The 21,456-nt window shown below is 45.9% G+C and overlaps 1 protein-coding gene across 8 annotated transcripts in view; it reads left to right on the top strand.

Moving 5' to 3' along the window:
- Positions 1 to 21,456, top strand: part of LOC130361297 (ribonuclease H1-like) — a 280,103-nt gene that overhangs the window by 167,781 nt on the left and 90,866 nt on the right. For all 8 annotated transcript variants that reach the window (XM_056564101.1, XM_056564105.1, XM_056564098.1 and 5 more), the window contains exon 2: positions 18,393 to 18,523. In XM_056564101.1, the coding sequence (XP_056420076.1) occupies positions 18,393 to 18,523 (131 nt within the window). The remainder of the gene's footprint in view (positions 1 to 18,392; positions 18,524 to 21,456) is intronic.

The following is a 21,456-nucleotide window of genomic DNA, read 5'->3' as shown; positions in this document are numbered from 1 at the left end:
GGAAGAGGGGCGGAGTGGGTTGCGGGAGTGACACCCGCAGCAGGTGCCCAGTGCCACCTCACCCCTGCTGGCTATGGCTGCTATCAGCCAGTAATTCCAGGTCACCGGGTTACTGGAGACCCGATTGACCCGGAATCCGCCGCAGATCGCTGGACTGAATTGTCCAGCGATCTGCGGCCATCGCCGAGATGGGGGGTCATCATGACCTCCCTGGGCGATATGCCCCAATGCCTGCTGAACGATTTCAGCAGGCATCGGGCACCGGCTCCGCTCCAGATGGCTGCAGGGGGCCGGTAAAGCACATGACGTTCTCATATGTCATGTGTCCTTAAGGACTCAGAAATGGAGGCGTATGAGAACGTCATGTGTCCTTAAGGGGTTAAACACCGGGCGAAGGGCATACAAGTACGCCCTACGTACTTAAGAGGTTAAATGATCTTTATTCACTTTTTTTTACACTTTTTTTTGCAGTGTTATAGCCCCCCTGGTGGCTTTTACACTGCACATACCAATCTCATACACAGATCATTGCCGTGCATTGACACGGCAAAGATCAGTGTAATTGGTGGTCGATTGTTCAAGCCTGGATTTCAGGCTTGGAGCACTCAATCGCCGATTGGACGCGACGGAGGCAGGTAAGGGGACCTCCGCTCGCGTTCTAGCTGATCAGGACATCGCAATTTCACCACGATGGTCCCGATCAGCCCGACAGCTGTCGGGAAGCTTTTACTTTCATTTTGGACGCAGCGATCAACTTTGAACGGCGCGTCTAAAGGGTTAATAGCATGTGGCACAACGATCAGTGCAGCACACTATTAGCCCAGGGTCCCAGCTGTCATTAGCCGCCGGGAGATCACAGCTGGATCACAGCATGACCCCGCGTTTTATACCTGGCACAGGGAGTACAGGTATGCCCTGTGTCCTTAAGAGGTTAAAGGCTCAACCGTTTTCCATAGACTTCAATGTTAAATTTACTCTATCTTTTTTTTCTTCCGTTTTTTTGACGGAAGAAAAAATACTGCATGTGCCGTTTTTTTCTTCCATCAAAAAAATGGAAATAAGTGCAGACGGGTACAAACGGATGTAAAAGGATTGGAAAAAAATCCCATTGACATGAAGGGGATTTTTTTTTAAACCTTTTTAATCCGTTTACAGTCTGCAAGTGCGGAATGGATACGGGGATAAAAAAAATGGGAACATACAGCCATGTGAACTCACCCTTAAAAATAACGGATCATGGTCATCAGTTATCATCCGTTATTACCAGTTATTGCATCCATTTTTTTTGTTTGTTTTTTCATCCGTTATTGTAAAATAACAGCAGTAAAAAAGCAGGATGGTACCTGTAGTGTGAAAGGAGCCTTCAATAGCCCAAATGGGTCAATGTTCAGGGCTTTTACGCTATTTTCAGTGGACTGGATAACGCAGCAAACCACACGTTTGGGTCGGCTGAAATTAGTGCTCACAAAATTTAAATGAATGGCATCTCTGGCATAGTGTTTTTGGCAAGATGCAGACAGATGTGACAATGCGCCAGTTTTTATCTCAGTGCAAAATGCACCCTATTCACCTCACCTCAGTGCCGCATGCGCATATTTATATTCACCAGGTGTTATTAGGGTATGTGAAAAGTCAACTGTGTGCTTTCCATTGAAATCATTGGTAGATGGTATATTTTAGGTGAAACTATGGGGGAAATTTAACCTGTGTAGAGAAAGAGTAGTGCAGATTGCTTATTTTGTTTTAAAAGAGGCTTGTGATAAATGAAAGAAGCAATCTGATTGGTTGCTATGGGCTACTGCACCACTCCTCCACACAGGTTTTAATAAATAGAGATGTCGCGAATTGTTCGCCGGCGAACAGTTCCTGGCGAACTTAGCATGTTCGCGTTCGAATCGCCGGGCGAACATATGTGAAGTTCGATTCGCCCCCTATACTTTAACATTGCGGTAAACTTTGACCCTGTGAGTCAGAGTCAGCAGACACATTACAGCCAATCAGCAGCAGTCCCTCCCTTCCAGACCCTCCTACCTCCTGCACGGATGCCATTTTACCTTCATTCGGCATGCTGCAGGCTTAGGAAGTGGAGGGACAGAGAAGCTGCTCTTGCTGTAATAGGGAAAGCGATAGCTAGGTTGCTGCTAGGTGGTGTATTCAGGGTCCACTTTACTCCTAAAGCACTAGTCTAACATCTGCTTTAAGGACAGCACCCAAAAAAGCCCTTTCTAGGGCTCAAATATCAGTCCGTGTGTCTTGCAACAGCTGGAGGCACCCTGGTTGGGAGGGAACCGCTGGTTAAAAGGGGTACTCCAGTGTAAAACTTAAGTTCCTTCAAGCAACTAACTACAGTATTAAAAGGGCTATAAGTTCAGTCCGTGTGTCTTGCAACAGCTGGAGGCACCCTGGTTGGGAGGGGACCGCTGGTTAAAAGGGGTACTCCAGTGTAAAACTTAAGGTCCTTCAAACAACTAACTACAGTATTAAAAAGGCTATAAGTTCAGTCCGTGTGTCTTGCAACTGCTGGAGGCACCCTGGTTGGGGACCTCTGCTTAAAAGGGGAACTCCGCTGGCAACCTTTTTTGCTCATTGTCCCACTAGTGCAAATCACATTTGGTGCGACAGTTGTTCAAATAAAATAAAAAAATACCTTTTTTGGCTGTGAAATAAAACCAGTGCTGCCTAAAGGGGGGCTATAACTATGTGCTGCCTAATATGGGGGAATCTATGTGCTGCCTAAAGGGGGGATCTAAATATGTGCTGCCTAAAGGGGGCTCTATGTGCTGCCTAAAGGGAGGCTCTAACTATGTGCTGCCTAATATGGGGGAATCTATGTGCTGCCTAAAGGGGTGCTCTATGTGCTGCCTAAAGTGGGCTCTATGTGCTGCCTAAAGGGGGGCTCTAACCATGTGCTGCCTAATATGGGGGAATCTATGTGCTGCCTAAAGGGGGGCTCTAACTATTTGCTGCCTAACATGGGGGAATCTATGTGCTGCCTAAAGGGGGGGATATAACTATATGATGCCTAAATGGGGGATCTAACTATGTGCTGCCTAATGGGGCTCTATGTGCTGCCTAAAGGGATTCTCTACCTATGTGCTGCCTAATATGGGGGAATCTATGTGCTGCCTAAAGGGGGGATCTAATTATGTGATGCCTAAAGGGGGGCTCTATGTGCTGCCTAAAGGGGGCTAAAGCATGTTATTCCAAACCATTTAGGAATAATAGGTGATTTATGCCCTTTATGGATTAAAACCAGACTCTGCATCAACTATGTAATTTTCCATGGGAGTTTTGCCATGGATCCCCCTCCAGCACGCCACAGTCCAGGTATTAGTCCCCTTGAAACAACTTTTAAATCACTATTGTGGCCAGAAAGAGTCCCTGTGGGTTTTAAAATTCACCTGTCCATTGAAGTCAATGGCGGTTCGCCGGTTCGCGAACATTTGCGGAAGTTCGCGTTCACCATTCGCAAACCGAAAATTTTATGTTCGAGACATCACTATTAATAAATCACCCCCTACATTTTTTTAAATGTGGAAATCAATGTGGTTTTCCCATATAACGCTAAAAGCATATATACTTTCTTCTAAAACAGCACCTCCTCTGTTATCAGGTTGTGTCTAGTACTGCAACTCAGCACAACTCACTTTAATGGAACCGAGCTGCAATATCACACATAAACTGGGGACAAGAGTGGTGGTGCTTCTGTACTAAAGTAGCTAAGTTTTCTAATCCTGAAAAGCCCCCTTAAGGCAATGTTCACATGGCAGAATGTCCATAATTCCGCAAAAATTTCTGCACAGATATGATTTCAATGGGATTCTGCTGCACTGTGCACACGGTGGAATTTCCACGGCAGATGTTTCTGCCATGGAAATCCCAATTCCGACGTGCGCAAAAAGGAATAGACACTTCTGTTCTTTCTGCTGATTTTGCTTGAAAATACATTGCCCTCTATAAGACGGCACATTTCCGACTAGTCCCAGTGCCCATCGGATGAATGTGGGCTAATGTGCAAAAAAATACCAGTGGACATTCCACACATTTTACGCCCATGTTAAAATGTGCACATACACTTGGGGTAGAGCCTTGGGCTGGGTTACACTAAGGCCCTTTAGATAGACTGTGCCACTGTATAAATGAGCACCAATCACATGGTTCAGTGTACAAAGCCTATTACAAGGCTCAGTAATCATGCGAAGATCAGTCTCTCAGCCCGAACATGTGTGGGGGTATATTTTAAATTTATTTATTTTTTGACAGGCTAAAACAACCAAATCAGCTGGTGATTGGCACTTTTACACAGGCCAATATTCGGCCTGTGTAATAAGCCTTAAAGGGTAGGGGATAAGATGTATGATTGTGGGGGTACTGCCACTGGGGACCCCCACAATCTGTCATTGTGCACCCACCTTTGTGAGCTCTCTGCAGCGCTGAAGGCTCTGAGTGTGTAGCGTGACGATCACGACTCCGCCCCCGTGACATCACGCCCTGCCCCCTCAATGCAAGTCTATGGGAGGGGGCATGCGGCCATCACGTCCCCTCCCATAGACTTGCATTGAGGGGGCGGAGCGTGAAGTCACTTGGGGGCGGAGTCGTGACATCCCGATACTCCGGCCCCGTGGTCATCACGATGCACACTCGGAGCCTCCAGCGCTGTGGAGAGCTTACAATGGTGGGTGCGCAATGATAGGGGATAAGATGACTTAGGGCCGGAGTACCCCTTTAAATGGTTTGTGCCATTTGGCAAAGTTATCCCCTTTCTTCACACAAGCTGATTGAGGGTGGTCCGACCTCTGGGGTTCGAAAATGGGGACCCCAATTTCTGATAGAATGGAGCGGGGGTCGCACATGTATGTGGGGGCTGCCCAAAACAGCTCATGTAACAGACACTGAGGGGTATTTATGAAACCTTTTCTCCTCATCATCCCAACAGCACCACATGAGATTGTCCCCCATTCCTCCTATAGGAACAGAAAGCATAGAAGAGTTTCAAAAGGCCCCTCCCCGGATAACCCCTCAGTGTTTTCCTGTTCCTATAGGAAGTATGAGGTTTTACCTCCTGGTCCTAGGGCTGGCATAAGCTGTTTTCTTTTGCCAGGTGTTGCCAGGTGGTGCAGGTCAGCGATTCTCCTGTCCCCCTCCTGCTGTGTCCGCTCCGGGTCGTTTAAAGGGGTACTCAAATGTCCGGGAGGCACATATACAATATTAAAGGGGTACTCCCTTGGAAATTTTTTTTAATTTTTTTGATCAACTGGTGCCAGAAAGCTAAACCGATTTGAAAATTACTTCTATTAAAAAATCCTAACCCTTCCTGTACTTATCAGCTGCTGTATGCTCCACAGGAAGTTCTTTTCTTTTTGAATTTCCTTTCTGTCTGACCATAGTGCTCTCTGCTGACACCTCTGTCCATTTTAGGAACTGTCCGGAGCAGAATAGGTTTGCTATGGGGATTTACTCCTACTCTGGACAGTTCCTAAAATGGAGGTCAGCAGAAAGCACTGTGGTCAGACAGAAAGGAAATTCAAAAAGAAGAGAACTTCCTGTAGGGCATACAACAGCTAATAAGTACAGGAAGGATTAAGATTTTTTTTAATAGAAGTAATGTACAAATCTGTTTAACTTTCTGGCACCAGTTGATTTAAAAAAAAAAAATGTTTTCCAAGGGAGTACCCCTTTAATATTGTATATGTGCCTCCCGGACCTTTGTCTCCCTTCCGTGGCGGGTGCTCCGGGAGTTGATGCAGCAGGGTTAGACGGTATGCAGGGGTCTCGGCTGCGTGTGATGTCAGAGTCGTGCATAGCAGGACGGAATTGCCAGAAGCCGGAAGTCCCTCCTCCAGTGGCAGGAGTTTAAAATTTCCGTTTTTTGGGGGTGCTGCTGCGTCCTAGCATGGTCTCCTGGCGCAAATTTAAACAAAAAGGGCATATAAGGTAAGCTTTCCATGTTCTGTTGTCATTATGGATTCAGCTGCATTCCGCTCTGAATCTGCGGAGCAGGTTAAGATGTCCAGCCCAGTAAGAAGCTGTCCCTTTGGGGGTTCACTTGCTTAATCCCATATGGACGGACCCATTTTTTTTACCTTAATGACCAGGCTCTTTTTTATTTTTTTTTATTTGACATGTGTCTTTTTAAATGGTAATAACTTTAGAACGCTTTTTCTGAGTGGAGCGATTCTGAGATAGTTTTTTCGGGACATATTGTACTTTATATCAGTGGTGCATTTTTATGGACACACACATTTTCTTGTGAAAAACTCCAAAATATTGTGAAAAACTGGAAAATTTCTGGCGTTTTTTATTTTTTATGGTGTACACTGTGCGGTAAAAGTGATGTTATATTTATTCTGGGGGTCAGTACGATTATGGCGATACCCATTATATTTAGCTTTCTATGTTCTTTTTCCTTTTCTGAGCAAAATTCTTTTTCTGCCATTAATTTTCCAACAGCCGTAACTTTTTTATTTTTTGTCCGACACCATTGAGTAAGGGCTTATATTTTGCGGGATGAGTTGTACTTTTTATTGGTATATGTGCTTCCTTTTGATCATTTTTATTCCGCTATTTGTACCAATATTGTCAAATTTTGCGCTTTTTTGTTATTTTGTTTTTTTTACGGCATTTGTCGTGAGGTATAATGTACATTATAGTTTTATAGTACACGTTATTACGGATGTGACAATACCTATTATGTATATGATTTGTGTTTTTGATCTTTTTTTGTGATAATACAGGACTTTGATTGGGAAAGGGGCTTTTTTTTCTTTTTTTTTTTACACTTCATACTTTTATTGAAGAACTTTTTATTTTTTTACACTTTTTATTTTATTTTTTACACTTTTTTACAGGTTATACTATGCTGCAATACATTTGAACAGCAGCACAGTATGACCCGATCAGATGCACACAGTACAGCATGTGCGATCCAGCCTGTGACTGGATCTCACAGGCTTCCATATCAGGCAGACAAGAGGTCATGATCTGACCTCCTGCTGCCATAGCAACAAACGCCGACCCTCGATTGTATCGCGGCGCCACCATTGGTGAACAGGGGGAGTCAACACCATAGATGCGTGATCTATGGGGTTAATGCTGCCGGGACTGGCGTAATCATGGCCCTGGCAGCTGCGGCGAGACTCCGGCTGTGATTGACAGCCGGGTCCCGCTGCCGATCTCCTGTGCTGCCTGCGGCAGTGCAGGAGATCACTAGGACAAATGGATACGTCTGAGCGCGCGAACATGTCGGGTGCTGGGACGTATGCATACATCCTATAGCGGGAAGGGGTTAAGGTGGGGGGGGTTCTGAGGTTCCCCTTTTTATTTGAGTTTCCTTCTCTCAGACAAGGGGACTATAAAAAAACCCTAAAGTAGCCAAAGCTAAAATAAAAAAATGTGTGCTCTGCTCTGATAAACTTCAGGAAGGATATGTTAAACCCCTGTGTTTCCTCCTGTACGGCAAAAGGAAACACCTTTATTTATGGATAAATTAAAAAGTATCATAAATCAGCAAGTTGAAGCGTCTGTGGTGGCAGCTTCACCTCCCCCCACGGTGTTTGAACCTCCTCCTGCCAAAAAATTTAAACCTGTCGTAATTGCGGATTCAGACCCTGACTCAGATCTGGATCTTTCTTCTGATCAAGAGTCCGAGATTGAATTACCCACTATTTCTAAAAGAAATTGAGGATAAGAAGTACTATTTTTCTGCAAAGGATACGGATATTCTTTTGGGCGCAGTTAAATCCTCCATGAATATTGAGGATCCTCCAGTTACTCAGACCATTCAAGATGAAATGTATGCAGAACTAAAGCCTAAGAAAAAACAATTCTTCCCTATTCATCTTAGATAAGTGGCAGGAGCCTGAGAAGAGATTATCTATATCCAATGAAGGCTGCATTCACATCACGGTTGCAGCCTACGGCTGCCGGATCCGGCTGGGATGCGGGAGTGCCCGGTTTTCCCATCCCCCAGCCGGATCCGGCAGCCGTAGGCTGCAACTGTGATGTGAATGCAGCCTTCATTGGATATAGATAATCTCTTCTCAGGCTCCTGCTCTTATCTAAGATGAGGACCGGCGGCGAAACCCATTCACTTTAATGAGCCGACCGGAGTCAAACAGTAACCCCGGCCTGCTCATTTTTTCCCTGTATACGGTTTTCTGACCGGACCTAAAACCGTGGTATGCCACGGTTTTAGGTCAGGTCACAAAACCCTATACGGGTCAAAAATCAGCCGACCGGAGTCACTGTTTGACTCCGGTCGGCTCATTGAAATCAATGAGATACAGGCTGGGTTCCCATAAGCTCAAAACATAGTGTGAATGCCCTCTAATTCTGATCTAGATTCCCTTTTAATCCTGAGGATAATGAACTTTGGAGTGAAATTCCAAAGATCGATATTCAAGTAGCGAAGGTTATTAAAAAGACATCCTTTCCTTTTGAAGATGCCTCTCAAAAGATCCACTTCAGACTTCCGGTTCCGGCACCATGCTGTAAGGACGCACGCCACACCAGCTCCGGTCCCGTTCCCGGCATTTCTTCGCTAATCTGCATCGTTCACCACTGCTTGGGTGCTCTACCTTCCACATAAAGGTAGTGGGATTACATGGAAAAATATTTGCTGAGGATGGGCCACAGGAATTGCACGAAAAGCCAAGGCAGAGCTCCTAGAGCTGCGGAGGGCTCAGACAACATGGTTGGCTTGCAGGCCTCAAGTCCCATGAAGTGGGAGAGGATAGGGACTTATTCCCGATTGATTATGCTCGACTCGCAAAGGAGGTTGCTAAACTACCACAATTACCTAATACACGGGTGCATGCTGCTGTGGCAAATACAAAGTGTACAAAAAAAGAAGGTTGCAGCAGCACTCTTGGTAAAAAAAATGGAGGCTCTCAGCGCATTTTTTGATCAAAATGTGTCCCCCATCCACCACGCGGAGGTGGCCTCATTTCGGATGGGACCCTAACACTAATTTCACTCACCTCTGCTGGGCATATAGCCTCTGACTGGGTGACATGCTGGATCCACTATCTATTTAGAAAACCTTCTGTGAAACAGATGCTATATGCCTAGCAGAGGTGAGTGGAATGAGTGTTAGGGTCCCATCCGAAATGAGGCCACCTCCGCGTGGTGGATAAGGGACACGTTTTCATCACAAAGTGCCACCTTCTTTTGTGCATACTTTGTATTTGCCACAGCAGCGTGCACCCGTGTATTAGGTAGTTGTGCTGGCTATTTTTCTTTTTGTTTTTGCTGTGCAACTTAGGGGGAGTGGCACCCTCTGCAGCCGTGCACCCCTCCCTGTTTCACAGGAGGTTTTTTGAATTGATAGGTGATCCAGCATATCACCCAGTTAGAGGCTATATGCCCAGCAGAGGTGAGTCAAATGAGTGTTAGGGTCCCATCCGAGATGAGGCCACCTCTGCGTGGTGGATGGGGGACATGTTTTGATCAAAAAGTGCGCTAACAACCTCAATTTTTTGACCAAGGGGGCTGCTGAAACTTTCTTTTTTGTATACTTTGGAGCATGATACGGGCCCTCTGACAGGATGGCCAAGATTAAGAAGGAAACAGGCGGTTATGGGATAAGGTGGACGATCTAGAAAATCGTTCACGGAGGAACAATTTGAGGATCGTGGCATTCCCGAACAGGTCCCTACTCGTGATATCCGCCATATATGCGAGTCGGTGCTACTGCAACTGCTGGGCTTACCTCATACATGTCGGGTGGAGAGGGCTTACAGACTGGGCCCTGACGTTCGCTCCGAACCTAACAAGGGACTTCACCCAGCTTTGCTCCACCGTAACTGTCCGAGGCAAGTCATTGTCAAGTACCTGAATTTTACAGACAAGGTGGACTTACAGAGCGCATTCCGCCAATGGAAGGTGGGACTTTTTCTGGAGGGCAGCAAGTTGCTCATCTTTGATGACTTTTCTGCAGAGGTGGCAGACGGCAGAAATTACTATCACCCCTCTGCTCTGAGTTGCACAGACGCCAGATCTGATTTGCTCTCTCATACCTGGCAGTCCTGCAAGTATTTCACCTGGATGGTTCTATCTCCACTTTTCACATGCTGGAGGAGGCCAAGGCAGGTCTTTCTACGTATCTGCCCTCCCGGTCAGGCAGCAATATTCCAAAGGAAGGGGTAGCCACAGGTTGTCTCTGGGATGCTCTCCGGCACTACCAACTGCTCAAGAGCTTCACTCCTCTCCAAGATGGGAGGACCCCTGGATTTCTCCACTTAAGGATCACAGAGGTTCGCGCCCTTCATCGCCAATGTGATGTCTCTTCCAAGATACTTACCTGCATACTAGCGGACTCCTCCTGCTAAACTTTCTGCTCCTCCTGCTCTGGACATGTCTGCGACTATTCCTGTAGATACTGCGCACTCTTTTCCCTGCTGGTTTGCTCATTGGTTCATGGACTCTTACCCTCCTATTTTGAACTTATCTCTTGCCCTCCTTGGGATTTTATTGGGGGCCGTCACTCATCCTCATTGTATTACTTGTTGATGCTGTCAATGTTGGGGGGAGGGGGGTCGGGGGATTATTGTTTCTAGGGATGGGGGAGGGGAGGTAGATGGGAGTGTGCTTTTCTAGAGGGGGGAGAAAAGAAGAAAACAAAAAAATATATATTTTTTTTCTTGGTTTGTTATACTAGTCTTACTGTTGTTCATGCTTATGTACGCATATTTGCCTTATTACAGACTTAAGGGGGGGGGGGGGGTTGGGGCTTGAGAAACTTTGGCATCCACGATTGGTATTTGCAGCTGTTGAGTGATGGGATATCTGCATTGTAAGTGGGGGGGGGGGGGGGTTGCAAGGTGGCTCTACTTTTAGATAACAGGGTTCTGTAGTTTGGCCTTCCAGGGGGTCTTTCAATGTCACAAGGATTCCTTACTTTTATCTGTTCTCCTGGGGGTGGGGGTTTGAGTTGGTGATTGGTACAGAGAGTTCTTAAGTGTGGGAAGAAGTGAAGTCTGGAGATTAATGGATCCCTCTAGAATGGGCGTACAGGGAAAGGATTCTTTGTAGGGGGTACGAGGTTTTAGTTTGTTAGTTGAAGGTGTGGGTGGGAGGGAGAGCTTGTTGGTGTGTTATGGTTTTCAGTGGGCAGGCTCTAAGATTATTGCTCATAGGTTCTCCAGGTATTGCCCAACGCTTTCTTTTGATTACTTAAATAATGAGATTTATCTCCTGGAATGTTAAAAGGCTCAGGTGGCCCCAAAAGCGTGGTGTGGTGCTTTGGCACCTTAAGTCACACTCCCCTGATATTGCCCTACTGCAAGAGACACATTTGGAGGAGGCAGATTTTATAAGGATGAGGAGATGGTGGGTAGGGATGGTGGTTGGTTCCCCATTCAGTGGGGCGAAAGGCTGGTGTTCTAATATTGATACACAAGGCATTTAAGCACAAGATCCTTTCAGTGTCTCATGATGCGGAAGGTAGATGGAAACGTGCTTTTGCGTACCCAATCTGGTGAATTTGAAATACTGAATGTGTATGGTTCTAATGGAGACAACCTGTCTTTTTTTATTTTTTTAACCTATTAGCTGCTCAGTTTCAACAGAGTAACACGACTGATAAAATTGTGGCAGGTGATTTCAATGATGTGATATCACAGGTGGAAGATAGGAGGAACAGACTTGGTGTTCATTCACAGGAAAGGCGGAGGAAACAGTCTTATGTGAACGGGCAACTCAGTTGGGGCTGGTTGACACGTGGCACCTTCTGCACCCTGACTAACGCCAATATATGCATTATTCCTATTCGCAGGACTCATAGTCTCGCATAGATCATGTTTTTGTTACTCCCTCACTAGTACCTCGGGTGTTGCATAGCCGTATTGGCGACCTTGTAATTCCCGACCATGCCCCCGTTGATTTCCAAAGTAGAGATACAGTGCCAAAGGGCACAGATTATATTTGGCGCTTCCCCCAAGGGTTGGCAAGGAAGGATGGGTTTAGGCAATTGCTGAAACATTGTTGGCTGGAATACGAGTCCCATAATGCCTCCCCGGATATTGACCGGCAAGTGTATTGGGAAGCAGGGAAAGCTGTGTTAAGGGGCCGCATTATGGCACATACGTCTACATTGAAGAAGTGCATTGCTTATCAGTTGAGGGAGAAGGGGGAAAACTTGAGGTCAGCTTACACAGCGTTTCTGGGGGATCCGGGGGAACTTACTAGGCAGGCCTGGCAGCAGGCTCGGCTTGATTATGAATCTTGGGTGGAGAAGAGGGAAAATATGCATAGATCTTCCTTTGAGGCGACCCCTTTCAAGTATGACAATAAGCCGGGAAAATTGTTGACTAAATTTGCTAAGGGCTCTTACCCTCTAGTGTCTTAACTTTGAAAGATCCTGCAGGTCATCCTGGGAGTGACCCTTCCACTGTGACAGCTTTGTTGAGGGATTACTTCCAGATGGTTTACTCATGTTCCTCAGTTTCATCTCCCTCTTTGAGGGACTGGCTAACTGAGGCGCGCTTGCCTAAATTATCAGAGGAGGAATTATCTACTTTAAACACTGATATTACTTTGGAAGAATTGAAGGCAGCTATTAAGTCCCTTCTGTCGGGTAAAGCATCTGGTCCAGACAGTTTTTTCAGTGATTTTTATAAATCTTTCACCTCAGAAATATCGCCGTCCCTTCTAGTGCTTTTTAATGCATACCTTAATGGAAAGGTTCCCTCTCACAACATAAACACGGCATATGTACATGTCCTTCCGAAACCTGGTAAGGATCTTGTGACTCCCAATGGCTAGAGGCCTATTTCCCTTATCAATGTAGATTTGAAATTGATGTCTAAGATCATGGCCGACTGTCTGGCTACAGTCTTACCGAGACTAATTTCACCTGCGCAAGTGGGGTATGTTAGAGGAAGAGCGGCGGTGGCTAATATTAGAAAGGTACTAGCAGTGTAAGACGATGTTCAGGTCCATCCAGCGCTGCATCCCTCGCCTGCTATCTTATCATTAGATGCTGAAAAGGCCTTTGATAGCATGCAATGGGATTGGTTGTGGAGGGTGTTAGAGGTTATGGGATTTACCGGGGCCTTTTCAACTTATGTGCGTTCTCTATATGTTTCCCCGCTAGTGCGGATCTACCTTCACGGTTTTCTGTCTGCTCCCTTGCATCCTCAGAGGGGCACCAGGCAGGACTGTCTCCTTTCTCCCCTCTTGTTTAATTTAGCTATTGAGCCCCTCTCCAGAGTCTTGCAAACTGATCAGACGATCAAAGAGATAAAGGTTGGGGCCATGGAAGTGAAATTTGCTTTTTTCGCAGATGATCATCTGTTATTTCTGTCTTACCCGGTAGGTGACGTTGGGAAGGTATTCGAGATCCTTTCTGATTTTGGTCAAGCCTCGGGTTTCAAGATAAATCCTACTAAAAGTGTACTGTTAGATATACGGGGCTCTCTTTGGAGGGTTAATCAGGAGCACTTGCGAGTCTCTGTTATGGTTTCTTTTTCATCTTTGAAGTATTTGGAGATTCATATTGGTTGCCACCCTAGTTCTTTAAATACTCTTAACTATAAGGCACTTTTTCAGAGAATTTTGACGGAGCACCGGAGATGGATTACTCTTCCGCTTCCATTTTTGGCCAGATGTTATCAGCTTAAGATGATGAGCTTTTCTATATGACTTTACCCAATGCAAACCTTGCCGATATTGCTTAAACATATGGATGTGGACATGTTGCAGAAAGAATTTTCAAAATTTATATGGGCGAATAAACAGCCAAGGATTGAGGAAACTAATGCTACCTAAATTGCAAGGGGGTATTCATTTTCCAGATATTTGCCACTATAATTTGGCCTGTTTATTGCGACATGGTGTGGATTGAGTTAGGGGGTCAAATGTGGATTCTAATGTGGATTTAGAGGCTAGCATGGTGGGGCCGTGGTCGTTGGGAGCCTTGCTTCACACCTGCTATGCAGCTTTGCTGACCTCAGTTAAACATAGTATATTGTATAATGTGACACTATTGCTGCGTATAAGGCTTGTCGACTAGCCATGGGCCTGCCTTTTCAAATCAGTAAGCACATGCCTTTATGGTCACATCCTGATTTTTCAGCCAATCGCCAAAATGCTTTGTACCGGGCGTGGAAGGAGGGGGGAGGGGGGTACCATCGGTTTTTAGTGCACCATCTGTTTCATCTCTCTGATCGCAGATATTACTCCTTGTTGGAACTAACTGATCAGTATGGGATAGGTCCCCAACACTTTTTAGAATATGCACAGCTCATGTCTTGGTTGGGTGAAGTTTCTTCTGAGGTTGGGTGAAGTTACGTCCGAGGTTGGGTGAAGTTTCTTTAAAAGCAAGACAAAATGGCACATTTCCGTGCGGTTCATGTCAGAACTGCAGTGGAATTGTGAGAGGGGACACAGTATCCCATCCCATGAAGGGGAATAAGATCCCCATTCGTGGATAGTATACTTGTGATACTAAGCAGGTGGTATATCTGTTACGCCAAGCGCTCCGGGTCCCTGCTCCTCCCCGAAGCGCTCGCGGCGTTTCTCTCCCTGCAGCGCCCCGGTCAGACCTGCTGACCGGGAGCGCTGCACTGACATGGCCGGCGGGGATGCGATTCGCATAGCGGGACGCGCCCGCCCGCGAATCGCATCCCAGGTCACTTACCTGTCCCGGTCCCCGGCTGTCATGCTCTGGCGCGCGCGGCTCCGCTCATCAGGGCGCGCGCGCGCCAGCGCTCTGAGATTTAAAGGGCCCTGATTAGCTTGCACCTGTTCCTTGCCCTACTTATACCTCACTTCCCCTGCACTCCCTTGCTGGATCTTGTTGCCTTGTGCCTTGAGAAAGCTTTACTGTGTTACCCATACTGTGTTCCAGACCTCCTGCTATTCCTTGCCGCCTGTCCCGACCTTCTGCTTCGTCTGACCTTGCTCTTGCCTACTCCCTTGTACCGCGCTTATCTCAGGAGTCAGAGAGGTTGAGCTGTTGCCAGTGGATACGACCTGGTTGCTACCGCCGCTGCAAGACCATCCCGCTTTGCGGCGGGCTCTGGTGAATACCAGTAGCAACTTAGAACCGGTCCACTGACACGGTCCACGCCAATCCCTCTCTGTCACAGAGGATCCACCTCCAGCCTGCCGAATCGTGACAGTAGATCCGGCCATGGATCCCGCTGAGGTTCCCCTGCCAGTTGTCTCTGACCTCACCACGGTGGTCGCCCAGCAATCCCGACAGATCGCCCATCTAAGTCACCAGCTGTCGGAAGTGTCCACCATGGTACAGCAACTTCAGTCGCAGCTACAGCATCTGCAACAGCAGCTACCATCTCCTCCACCAGCTCCTGCACCTCCTCCGCAGCGAGTGGCCGCTCCTAACCTCCGCTTGTCCCTGCCGGACAAATTTGATGGGGACTCTAGACTCTGCCGTGGTTTTCTGTCGCAATGTTCCCTTCATTTGGAGATGTTGTCGGACCAATTTCCTACAGAACGGTCGAAGGTGGCTTTCGTGGTCAGTCTCCTGTCTGGGAAGGCTTTGTCTTGGGCCACACCGCTCTGGGACTGCGATGACCCTGTCACCGCCTCTGTACACTCCTTCTTCTCTGAGGTTCGCAGTGTCTTCGAGGAACCAGCCCGAGCTTCTTCTGCCGAGACTGCCCTGCTGAACCTGGTCCAGGGTAATTCTTCAGTAGGCGAGTACGCCATCTGATTTCGTACTCTCGCTTCCGAATTATCTTGGAACAACGAGGCTCTCTGCGCGACCTTTAAAAAAGGCCTATCCAGTAACATCAAAGATGTGCTGGCCGCACGAGAGATTCCTGCCAACCTGCATGAACTTATCCATTTGGCCACCCGCATTGACATGCGTTTTTCGGAAAGACACCAGGAACTCCGCCAGGAAAAAGACCTTAATCCCTGGGCACCTCTCTATCGGTATCCCTTGCAATCTACCCCTGTGCCTCCCGCCGAGGAGCCTATGCAAGTAGATCGGTCTCGTCTGACTATTGAAGAGAGGTCTCGCCGTAGGGATAAAAATCTATGTCTGTACTGCGCTAGTACCGAACATTTCTTGGTGAATTGCCCTATTCGTCCTCCACGTCTGGAAAATGCACGCACGCAACCTGCTCATGTGGGCCTGGCGTCTCTGGGTACGGAGTCTGCTTCTCCATCTCTCTCTGTGCCCGTACGGATTTCTCCTTCTGCCAACTCCTCCTTCTCTGCTGTGGCCGTCTTGGACTCTGGTTCTTCTGGAAATTTTATTCTGGCCTCTTTGCTTGATACGTATTGCATCCCGGTGACCCGTCTCATCAAGCCGCTCTATATTTCTTCGGTCAACAGGGTCAAGCTGCACTGCACTGTGCGTTATCGCACAGTGCCCCTGCTTATGAACATTGGACCGCATCTCGAGGAAATTGAATTTTTGGTTTTGCCCGGCTGTACCTCTGAAATCCTCCTCGGTCTGCCATGGCTCCAGCACCATTCTCCCACCCTTGACTGGACCACCGGGGAGATCAAGAATTGGGGTCCTGCTTGCCGCAAGGAGTGCCTCACGTCTGCTCCCAGCCCCGTCTGTCGGTCCTCAGTGTCTCCTCCTGTGCCTGGTCTCCCCAAGGCCTGTCAGGACTGTGCCGTGCCCCCTCATAGTCCCCGTCCTGGTGACACTCTGCCCCGTGCCAAGCCTCACCCTCTGCCTCCCCTCCCCATTCCCACTCCTTCTGACCGGTCTGCCATTCATGTTTATACCCAGGACTTCACTGTCCCCCAGAAGGAGACTCTACAATCGCTCCCGATGTCCTCGTCCTCTGTGGAACGACATCCCGACAAAAAGAGGGGGAGACCTAAGGGGGGGGGTACTGTTACGCCAAGCGTACCGGGTCCCTGCTCCTCCCCGAAGCGCTCGCGGCGTTTCTCTCCCTGCAGCGCCCCGGTCAGACCCGCTGACCGGGAGCGCTGCACTGACATGGCCGGCGGGGATGCGATTCGCATAGCGGAACGCGCCCGCCCGCGAATCGCATCCCAGGTCACTTACCTGTCCCGATCCCCGGCTGTCATGCTCTGGCGCGCGCGGCTCCGCTCACTAGGGAGCGCGCGCGCCAGCGCTCTGAGATTTAAAGGGCCAGTGCACCAATGATGGTGCCTGGCCCAATCACCCTGATTAGCTTGCACCTGTTCCTTGCCCTACTTATACCTCACTTCCCCTGCACTCCCTTGCCGGATCTTGTTGCCTTGTGCCTTGAGAAAGCTTTACTGTGCTACCCATACTGTGTTCCAGGCCTCCTGCTATTCCACCATTGACTACGAACCTTGCCGCCTGTCCCGACCTTCTGCTTCGTCTGACCTTGCTCTTGCCTACTCCCTTGTACCGCGCTTATCTCAGCAGTCAGAGAGGTTGAGCCGTTGCCAGTGGATACGACCTGGTTGCTACCGCCGCTGCAAGACCATCCCGCTTTGCGGCGGGCTCTGGTGAGTACCAGTAGCAACTTAGAACCGGTCCACTGACACGGTCCACGCCAATCCCTCTCTGGCACAGAGGATCCACCTCCAGCCTGCCGAATCGTGACAATATCTTATTAAATGCCCATGTGGCAAGATATATATTTGTCAGACCTCTAGGTCTATAAAAATATGTATCAATGAACACAAAAGTGCAATTAGGAATATGGCAAGGAAGAATGCACAGGAGAAAGAAAATGAAAATACTGGGAAACAAGTGTGGCAAAACATTTCACACAAAACCATCACCAAGTATGTGATCTTAAATGGATGGTACTGGAGGAGATAAGTGGGACAAGAAGTGAAGAAATAAAAAATAAATTATTAAGAAGGGAAGTGTATTGGATTACAAAATTAAATGCTGTGTCCCCGAATGGTATCAATGAAAATTGCAATTTCAACGTATTTTTATGAACCATTTAATGCTGTTCTGATGTAATATTGCATGGAAATACCATCTACCATTGGATTTGATTGTTTTATATATGGTTTTAATTCATAGATGCGAAATCTCGCGAGACTATGGTCCATAAGTAGTGGTGGTGGGTTATTCACATTAGGCTTGAGAAGGAGAGATCCTGAAACGTTGCCAATCGTGCTCACCTGTGAGTGAGTCTTCAGTCGCTGTCTACAGAGTAAAGCAAGGTGTACAGTCAGCATGGACACTCTAGCACGAAGCTCCGGTGGGAGCAGAAGAAGTTGATCCTCTGCTGTAGACTGCATCAGCTAATAAGCACTGGGTGATTATGTTCTTATACACTGTTCCCGTATTTAAAAGTTTTTTGTATGAAGACATACGGCTGAAGTAAAGTGTTAATATTTTAATGCAAGTTTTGTTGTACAAGTGCTACTTTTACTGAACTGTCTGATACTGAGAAGCTGTGGAAACTCACAGCATGTCCATCTAACAATTCTTTCTCTTCAAAATCTAGGATGGATTTAAAATTTTCAGAAGTCAGATCTTCTTCTTTCCAAAAGGAAGAAATTCTTGGGAATGATCCTGGATTCAAGCAGCCAGACAACATTTCTACCTCAGAACAAGGTCTCTGCGTTTCTCCTAAAGGTCAGAAAATTGTATCAAAAAAAGGTTTCCACCATAAGGGAAGCAATGTCCGTTTTGAATTCCATGATGTCATGCATTCCTGCTGTGCCTTGGTGCCAGAACCATTCCCGCACTCTTCAAAATAAAATTTTGAAGGTCTGGGATCGCTCACAGTTTTCTTTAGAGAAAAAGATGGTCATCCCCCCTCAGGTAAAGAAGTCTTTGCTGTGGTGGATGAAGATGTAGAATTTGACAAGAGGGGTCACTTGGATTCCTACCCCGATAATTTCCATCACAGAGCTTCAAATTTTTTACCAAGAAGAACGGACAAACATTTCCATCTCTAGATGTGAAAACAAGTAGAGACATACCTCAAAAGACTTGCAGCTGTTAATGCAGTGAAAGGTGGTTCTACCAAGGGTGTGAATACTTTTTTCACACTGAGTAAATCTCTCTGAATCTTGCTGAGTGGAGATTCAGTCTGGCAGCCGCCGCCAAAATTCTTCGGCAGTAGGGCCGCGCGGCACTGCGCCATCACCATTGGCGGCTATGCAGAGCTCGTGGAATTCCGCACAAAGAATGAACATGTTCATTCTTTGCGCTGAACAATTTCAGCGGCGGAATTGCCTGCTGCTGAAATTGCTCAGTGTGAATGGGTCTCGCGAAGACCCATTAACGTTAATGTTAAAGTTAACCGCGCAGAATTCCATGGGAATTACATAGTGTGAACACACCCTCACACATCCAACAGATGTCAACTGTTTTGTTCTCATTATTGCTTGTGTCAGAATTTAAAAAAAGGTATTTTCAGTTTCAAAACACTATGCATGTTGTGTTAATCAAATCTGACAGCAGGATAACCTGCACTGTAATCTATACATGTTTATAAATATATAGGTTTATAGTGTGGGAGATCCTGATTAAAATGTTCTTAACATTATTCAAATGCATGCAGCCATTCCTGCAATAGAGGTGGGCTCCAGGTCCTTCAGCAATATATCCCTCCTCCTTCATCAATAGTCATATCCTTTTCACTCTTACATCAGCCAGCGCATGAGAGTCTATGCATAAGTCAGATGCATAGACGGCTGATGTGAGTGTGAAGAGAATATGAATATTGATGAAGGAGGAGAAGATATATAGCTGGAGGGAAGAGGAGTGCAGAGGGGGTGAATCTTATGCAAGGCACTGTTAGTACTGAGAAGAAGACTCATAAAGGGCCTTTTCTAGCCTTTTATTACCACGGTGTGGTAATAGCATCCAATTGTGTTTGTGCAGTCATAGAATCAATCTAAAAATGTATTTGCTTCAGGTGATATTTTAAATAAACACTGTGATAAATTTCAAGTTCACCAGTTTGACAAACATAAGTAATATTTTTATTAATATCATAATGAATTTTTGTTCTCCGCAATAGCTATTAATTTGTCTAAAGCAGTTGTTCTTTTGCCAAATTATTTTGTGTTCTGGAGAGACTCTTATGCTAACAGTGGGTACTGACACTTTTTATATGTTACGTCTGTTTCCTACTCATGTTCTTTGTTACACGATGAAGCACAAAAGTCCACCTTTCTATAAGGGCTTTTCCATCTTGCATACAGGTCCTTGAAGACCACCATAAGTGGTACAAGTTTTGAATTCCATGATGTCATGCATCCCTGCTGTGCCTTGGTGCCAGAACCATTCCCGCACTCTTCAAAATAAAATTTTGAAGGTCTGGGATCGCTCACAGTTTTCTTTAGAGAAAAAGATGGTCATCCCCCCTCAGGTAAAGAAGTGTGGTAATAGCATCCATAAGTGGTACAAGTTAAGGTCTCTACTTTTTGAGGCAGTATTTTTTTCTAGCAGATTTATCCAAATATCAAACCGATGCTGGATGTTTGGATAACTTACCTAGAGTATTTTCTTATGGACATGTGGGGATCAGTTGCAATCATTTTAAGTTGGTTACTTAAAGCTGCTTGTAAGCATTTTTAAAAAGCCATTTTCTCAAGGCCTCCAGAGGTGAATGTTGGTATTATTTGTTGAACATCATATGCACATATTTTCTTTGCAATTTCATCCTGTACAATATTTAGCTGAGTAGCCCTGACTATAGTTTTGTCCATGCCTTGCTAAACACAATGGTAGGCCACTCTAAATAGAAATACTCTTGCTTGTTCTTCTTTTCATGTGTGGTCAACAACAGGTAAAACAAAATCATTATGATTTTTGTAGAATGTAATTTAGCCTATAGACCTTAGTTTCAGAACTCTAAATAGATGAGAATTTTTTTTTTTTTTTGAAACCGCATCTATTAGGACTAGTTGCTGATGTTATCAATATATTTTCCAGTGCTTGGTGACCTATTTTTGGCTCAGTTTCCCACTAATGTCATAAATGTCATCTTGTTCCTCAACTTTACTACTCAGAATAAAAATATTTTTCTTCTGAATATTGTCTAAGAATCCAAAAAATGAAAACTTGTTGTTGACATGTTCACAAGACACATTATTTGATCAATCCCTGTTGTTCATATTGTGACACATCATCATCAGACAAACTGAGGTGTATTGGAGAGAAAGAATGGTCTCCACCAAGTTTAGAATTGCTTATATTTTAAACATTGCTGGTTATTAACCTATATGGTATTCCATCTTGTAAATTGGGAGAGCTTCTAAAATTGTCTATTGATTCTGCACATACTTGACTTAGTTTACTTTTTGGTTTAGGTTGAAAAGTCTGAATCTAAAGTCTGAATATGCTTTATTTAAACTTTTAACAAATCTGCACACTGGATTCTTCCTCAATAGACATAAAATTATCATTTGAAAAAAGGGTTTGCTTGTTGGGCCAACAAATTTTCTTTTAAACCCTTAGATAAATTAAAGGGCACTGAACATATTTTTATTTCTTTTATGTGTAATTGTCTGGGTTTGTGAATAATTTTTTTAGGAGTATGAGTGTAAACAGAC

This window comes from Hyla sarda, chromosome 3 (assembly GCF_029499605.1).
Source record: "Hyla sarda isolate aHylSar1 chromosome 3, aHylSar1.hap1, whole genome shotgun sequence".
NCBI classification, from domain to species: Eukaryota; Metazoa; Chordata; class Amphibia; order Anura; family Hylidae; genus Hyla; species Hyla sarda.
This window is presented reverse-complemented; position numbering and strand designations above follow the sequence as displayed.